This window comes from Corylus avellana, chromosome ca10 (assembly GCF_901000735.1).
Source record: "Corylus avellana chromosome ca10, CavTom2PMs-1.0".
NCBI lineage: Eukaryota > Viridiplantae > Streptophyta > Magnoliopsida > Fagales > Betulaceae > Corylus > Corylus avellana.
The window spans coordinates 15,930,671-15,938,213 of NC_081550.1; the positions used below are offsets into that span (position 1 = coordinate 15,930,671).

Below are 7,543 nucleotides of genomic sequence, written 5' to 3' on the forward strand. Positions count from 1 at the left end.
TTTGTAAAAAACCGAGCCAACATCTGTAGCACCCTGTAAATAACGGAATATCAAATTCACTGCCGGCCAGTAAACCTTGCTAGGATTAACAACACTGATTGCATGTGAAACATCTGGACGGATGCACTCCATAGCATACATGATGCTCCAAAACGCACTAAAATAATATAGATGCGACATGAAACACTCCTCCCTTGATGATGGCACCTTGCCATCCAAAATCTTCCCCAAACCTTGTTGCCCCATTAAAGAACGCGTCTTGATATGCTAAAGACTGAAACTATTCTAACCATTAGACTTTTCTATTTCAAATTTTGTAGAAGCCATCCCACAAAATAAAGAACCCAAACTTTAATATAAATTTTACATAAGCCATAAAATGCCTTAAGCTGTGACCTAATTGGCCTAACCAAGGAGTCGACCCTGAAATGTTCTCTTGTACCCATATCCAATCACATATTCTTAAAGTAAATGAATGTTAATATGCTGCTCTTTAGTGTTCTATATATGTGGAACGAAATAGGTAATAATCTCAATGAAGTAGCATAGGGAGAAAGAAGATGATAAAAGGCTAAGGAAGAAGAAGCTAGAAAATCCTAAACCATTTGCATAAACATGAAAAGTCATATAAAGTTATTACATGCCACTTGTAAGTACTTATAAAAGCAAAAAGATAAACCATGCAAAACCCATATCAAAGATATCAAACACTCCTGTTGTTTTTGTTTCCAGAAAGTGCCAATTTGATTTTGTTAAGCTTAAGAACCACGTCCTTGATGTTGATTCTCTCATCAGGTAATTCTTCAGAACACTTTAAGCCTAATTCTATTATGGACGAAAAAATACTCTCGATGGCAATTATGTCTCTTCCATGTTCTATTCTTAATAAACTGTCATCCACAACTTTCATCATTCTGCCAGGAAGTAATTTATTTATCCATTGTCTCAAAGTCAATCTTCCTACAAACATGTCGTTGGTAGGTTTCTTCCTTGTTATCATCTCCAACAATATTATACCATAACTATAAACATCGCATTTGATGAGTACTTTTCCTTCAGAACCGTACTCTGTCAACACTCGCAATTTTCAAGCAGGCCTTAAGTTAGTAATAAAAAAAATAAAAAAGCAATCCACATATCTTAACAAAAAAAGAAAAGAAAAGGTATTTTGCAAATATAAGCTTTTATTATACACAAACACAATACTACGTACCAGATTCCTTGAAAAAGAATTATAATTATGCTATGAACAACTTTTGGTGAATCCACATGCTTTATGTGCTGAATTTTACTGTTGGGAATAATTGTTATGCTTAATGCATCACAATGACAATGTTCCCTTTTTGGTAATTATTTATAGAAATAAAAATAGATTTACATGGCAAAAATAGACTGTTTCAACCCAAATATAAACGTGCATATATTGTTGTTACACGTGTTTGTTTGACTTTGAATTAATTTGTAGGAGAAATATATTTTACCCCCTGAACTATTCACCAATTTGCACTTTTAACCTCAATGTTTAAAAAGTGACACTTTACTCCCCAAAATATTTGACATTGACACTTGACCCCATGAAGTACACTTTACCCCCCTTCAGTTGACACTTTACCCCTCCGAAGTAACTAGTTTTTTTTTTTTTTTTTTGGAGATAAAGTGTCAACTCAAAATACTTGAGGAGAGTAAAGTGTACTTCATGAAGGTCATGAACAAACTCTAACATAAACGAAGAGGAAGAAGAACCAGAGTGAGAAGAAAAGCCACCAAAAAAAAAAAAAGCTGAATAGATAGAATAGCTTTAACTAACACTAGCATGTAAGAATTCAATATATAATTAAATGCTAATTGACAATAAAATTAGCAGCAAAATGAATAATTATATAAATACCTCTAGCCATGCTTTTGCTCAAGCTAATTGAAGAACAGCTTCACAGAAACAAATCTGGAAAACAAAAAATATTGAGAGGTTCTTCTGACCTATGCCTACCAGTGAGTGCCAATTGATGGAATACACAGGCCTTATTTATAGGTAGGTCAGATGACCCTCAATTAGAGCTGTTACCTTAATTATTCCTCCCATCAAGGAATAAAAATCAAATCAATACAGCTAATTGATTCCACAAAATAAAATCCGTAATAAAATCAAATACTTGTTTCACAAGAATTAAATCAGTAATTTAATTCAAAATATTTGATTTTACACAGTAAACTTTAATTGGAATAAATTACTAAACACCGTAATTATATATATTTTATAATTACAATAATATATGTGACATAAGGGACATACTTTAAATGAAATTTCTTACATTCTCCCACTTGGCCCTTATGACACATAAATTCCTTATGGTGTTCAATTCTATGATATGGCCAATACTTTATTTATTCCAACCATTCATGGAATCCTCCCACTCATTCAAGGAATACCACACACGAATCATGGCGGTAAAGCTTTTATATGATAAGCTGTCCCTTCCATGTATCACGATGTGCAATACCTCCCTAAATGAGTACCTTATGGATAATGTACTTTATGAATGAACTTCCTATAAGTCATTCGGGTCCAACTTTAATTTTATCCCCACGGATAAGAATGATATATATGCGCACAAAAATCTTTATAACATAACCTTTATGTCTATAGACCAATTAAAGAGAAACTAAGTACAAATGAATTAATGAATCTCATATATTCCACATGACTTTATACTTTTTTTTACCGGTAAACCTTTAGTCATGGGATCCGCAATCGTTAATTCAACACTTATATGCTTAATAGACACTTATTGTCACTTAATGTTCTCTTTCATAGTGATATTTTATGTCGATATACATACTTCTGCTTCTACTCAGTTTATTCTTAGAAAAATAACTATAGTATAATTAACTCAGAAGATCTTTATGGGTCTAACTATAAAATCGACAATTTTGAGACCTTAACAAAAATGTCTCAACCATAATGCCTGTGTAATTAATTCACAGCATGTAATGACCTTTGCTTTCATGGTAGATGTAGCAACTATAGTCTGCTTACTGCATCTTCAGTATATATATACTAAAGTTGATTCTCTACTATCTACACATTTAGCAAAAATCAAACCTGAATAAACACCACCAAATGGTAAGTGTATTTTTAGGTTAAATTGTAGTTTTTGGTTCATTGCATATTCCATAATACTATATTGACCCAATAGTCCAACTGCTATTTCAATGTTAGACCTGTGCATACATATGAAATATTTTTCATTTGCCTTTGTTCCAATACATTTTGGGACATTATCCCCTTTAATAATAGGTGCTACTGAAGATTCATAGTTCTTCATTCTGAATCTCTCCCAAAACTTTAGTGAGAGGAACTTTATGTAGCAAACCTAAATTAATGCTTGCAAGCAAAATATTATCTATATACAGGACTAAAAGAAATGTAACTTTACTCCCACTAACCTTAAGGTATATTCAATGATTAACAAGGTTCTTAATAAACCTATATGAGGTAACAACCTTGTGTTATATACCACTAGTGAGAGGCCTATCTTAGTCCATTAATAGATATCCTTAATTTGCAAGCTTTCTGACTGTTATTAATAAAACCCCTTAAGTTGTCTTATGTACATTTCTTCCTTAAGATCCTTATTTAGGAAAATTGTTTTTTACATCCTTTTGATATAGCTCTAAAACAAAATGAGATACTCATATCATGATAATCAATGCTCTCCTTTTGAATGAGATCATTGGCTACAAGTCTAGCTTTATATCGTTCAACATTACCCGGAAGCATCCTTTTAGGTTTTATAAACCCATTTGCAGCCTATGGCTACAACTCCCTTTGGTAAGTCAACAAAATTGCAGACTTGAATTTTAGCCAAAGATTTCATCTCCTCCTTCATGGCATTGAAACACAATGTGAAGTTATCTCCACCCAAAAAGATGTGAAAGCAAATTTTGGATCGTCCTTAGGTCCGACATAAAAATCAGACTCCTGGAAGTATACAACATAATCACTAGAGATTGTTGGTCTCCTTATTCTAGAGAATCTTCTTAATCCTACTTCATTTACTTTTGACAAAGTCTAAGTAGGTTCATTCTGAACTTGTTCCTTATGAGTTGGCTGTTCTAAAACCGATTGTGCTTGAAGATAATCAATTTGATTTTTCTTAAGCACAATCAAACACCCTTCATGTGAAGGGCTTCAGTCAGCTCTTGTGCTTCCTCTAATTCAATCCCTTGAGGATAAGCACTCCTACTAAGTTCAGTGTCCTCTAGAAATTTTGAATATTAGACTCAACAATTCTAGGACTAAATGAAGAACAGTAAAGCCTAAACCCCTTGGAGTTTACTGTATAACCTATAAAATTCTGCTAGTTGTCTTTGAAGCTAATTACCTTAGGTGTGGATTATAAATCCTCATTATAGCAAGACAACCCCATATGTGTAAACAATTTAAACTTGATTTCATTCATTCCTTAATTTAGGTGTCTTATGGACAACTCTGAATGGAATCGAGTTAAATGTATACACAGCGGTTTTCAAGGCTTCACTCCATTAGGAGAATAGAACATTACATTTCATGTCCCCTTTTCGTGTACCTACCATAATACTATCTGCCTCTATCAGATCTTACGATCTTGACTTTTGTTTTGTTCTGTTTCTCTACTTCTACCTTATAAGTATTGAAAGCATTTAATGCCTCAACCTTATGATTTAGAAGATAGAGATACATAAACCTTATATGGTTATTACCGAAAGAGATATAATATCTCTAACCATTTAGGCAAGAAGTATAAAAAAGGTTACACTTGTACATGATCTTAAAAATTTCAAAAATCCTTTTGTTGGCACCTTTATTGGTATAGTTGGTCTACTTTTCTTTAATGGAGTCCACATAAATACCAAAGGTAGTAAAATTCAAGAGTCATAAAACTCTATCATTTATCGACATTTTATTCTTTATAGAGATATATTCCAATCTCCAATGCCATAACATAGAGGATTTTCTCATTCATAAGACTTTGTTTTATGTCAACATTTATATGCAGGGATTAATTTTCCAAAAAAAAATTGGGATCTAGATCAATTTTAAATAGACCATTAATTTAATATTTCACCCAAAAATTTTAACAATATTCAAACTTGATTTTAACAAACTAAAATAGAAATTAAATTTCTAAAAGAATTGTGGAATATATAAAAAACATTATTAAGGTCAAAATGACATAACTGAATTTTTAAAATTAATCTATAGATCCCAACAACCTCCAATTGTAAACAAGTATTATTTAGAAAACCTTGCATTATGTTGACAACGTGGACCGCTAAACCAAATTCAATCCACATAGTCCTTAGGGGAGTCAATAAAAGAGATTCATGACACACTAGGTGTATGAGATTACCTTTATTTCAAGTCATTTATGATACTTTAAGCAATCATTCTTTATATGCCCATAATTTTCCTTAGTGTAAGAGAAACAAGTATCTTAATTGCCATAACACTTTGTTGGCACATTGTTTTCATTCATCAACTATTGGACATGATTGCCTATAAAGGTCTTTCCCTTAACATGAGTAACTTTTTGGATTCTCATGTCTTAATCTCTCATCTTCTTGAACACACATGATCAGAAGTTCCTTAATTGATCAGTTATCCTTATGTGTGCCACAAGATATTTGAAAAAATATCATATTTAGATGAGAGAATAAAATTGACCATAATGACTCAAAAACTCAACCTTTAGGGACTTTATTATGAGCTGTTATGCCCTTCATTTTTATAATGTGCTTAAGCACATTTTGAAACTGTAAAAGGTTTTACTTTAAAGCTTTTCTATTAGGGTGCAGGCCAAAGCCTTATTGGAACTCACTAAATGTTCCTCAATGACCTTTCTTTGGCCCTAAAACACTAAGGAATAAAACCCTAATGCTTTCCTTGATATGAGATTTCATGAACGTTGAAACTTAAGTGATTTAAATCACTACAATCGTTCATGTTTAATAATCTCATGTGGCGTACTTGATTCCGTGGGAGAAGGTGATTCGTCCACACGAAACGCCAATTCAGTCTCCAAACACCCCAAAGTGAAAATCATATTTTTCTTTTTAGTCAGGAAAAATTACCACTAGGAATTATTGGAACATAAAATACTAATAATTAAAGCAGTAGGAATACATCCAGTAACCAAGAAAAATTATATACTTTAATGCTATGAAATAACCTTATTTAAATTAATTAATGTTAATTTAATAGTAAATTTCAACCTACCTGTGGGCAAAGGTGCATCACGCATGAAATTTACTCTTTATTAATAAGACTAATAAATTTAGCATTAATAAATAAAATTTTCCGTACCTGTGGGCCTAAGAGAAATTTTATTTTCAATGTTAAATTTACTATCTTATTCTAATTAACTCATAAAAATAAAAACGTCCCTGTGGGGATTGGCAAATTAAATTTATGAATTAATTACAACACGATATTAATTTTCTTTATGAAGTTCATATATATAATCTTGATGCAATTATCATTATAAAATCGGGATGCTGTGGCTCTCCAAAAAATTATTATGACAATTACGACTTCATTAACATCGAATTTATTTAAATTAACCAATGCTAATTTAATAGTAAATTTCAACCTACCTGTGGGCAAAGGTTGCATCACGCATGAAATTTACTCTTTAATAGAACTAATAAATTTAACATTAATAAATAAAATTCTTTGTACTTGTGGGCCTAAGAGAAATTTTATTTTTAAAGTTAAATTTATTATCTTATTCTAATTAAATCATAAAAATAATAACGTTCCTGTGGGGATTAGTAATTAAATTTATGAATTAATTACAACATGATGTTAATTTTCCTTATGAAGTTCACATATATGATCTTGATGCAATTATCATTATAAAATTGGGATGCTGTGGCTCTCCCAAAATTATTATGATAATCACTACTTCATTAACATCCAATAACTGTATAGATGCCACAAATAAAGTTCCCAAGAATAAAAGACAAAACCATCATGTTAGTGGGTAAACAGTATTTTTCCAAAGTACAACCGGATAGTGTCCCAGATAAGTGAGGGGGCGCACAATGGCACACTTAAGTCCCAAGACTTGCCTTACCAGAGCTTTCCGATTACAATTTTGGATAGTACCATAAACATTTACCAACATATGTGGCTTAGTTAATTATTCTCAGGTCCAGGCATCAAGCAATTTATATTTAAACAATTAAAAGAATAAATATATCATTAAGTTCATGTATTAAATAAACAATAATTTAATACTGAACACTTTAAATCATAACAGAAATAAAAAATGTAACAATAGCACATAATAATCTGCATAGCCTACTGGTCTTGAAAGTAGCCTTAGGCCTTTTATACCTTAAGAACCGAAGTTCTAAACCCTATAAGCCCAAATCATTTTCCTTCCCTTTTTTTTTTTTTTTAATCCGAATGGGCCATTGTATTGGATCTGCTTTCTTTTATCGGGTTGGGCCACCTTATTGGGTTAAGGGTCAGCCCAATTAATTACCCAGGCCTTTTTTT

General features: G+C 31.7%; 1 protein-coding gene across 1 annotated transcript in view; it reads right to left on the minus strand.

Moving 5' to 3' along the window:
- Positions 1-601: 601 nt before the first annotated feature.
- LOC132164796 (probable LRR receptor-like serine/threonine-protein kinase At3g47570) overlaps positions 602-7,543 on the minus strand; it is an 11,788-nt gene continuing 4,846 nt past the window's right edge. Inside the window, exon 2 of the mRNA XM_059575360.1 lies at positions 602-1,068. Within this exon, the coding sequence (XP_059431343.1) occupies positions 704-1,068 (365 nt within the window). The 3' untranslated portion in view covers positions 602-703. The remainder of the gene's footprint in view (positions 1,069-7,543) is intronic.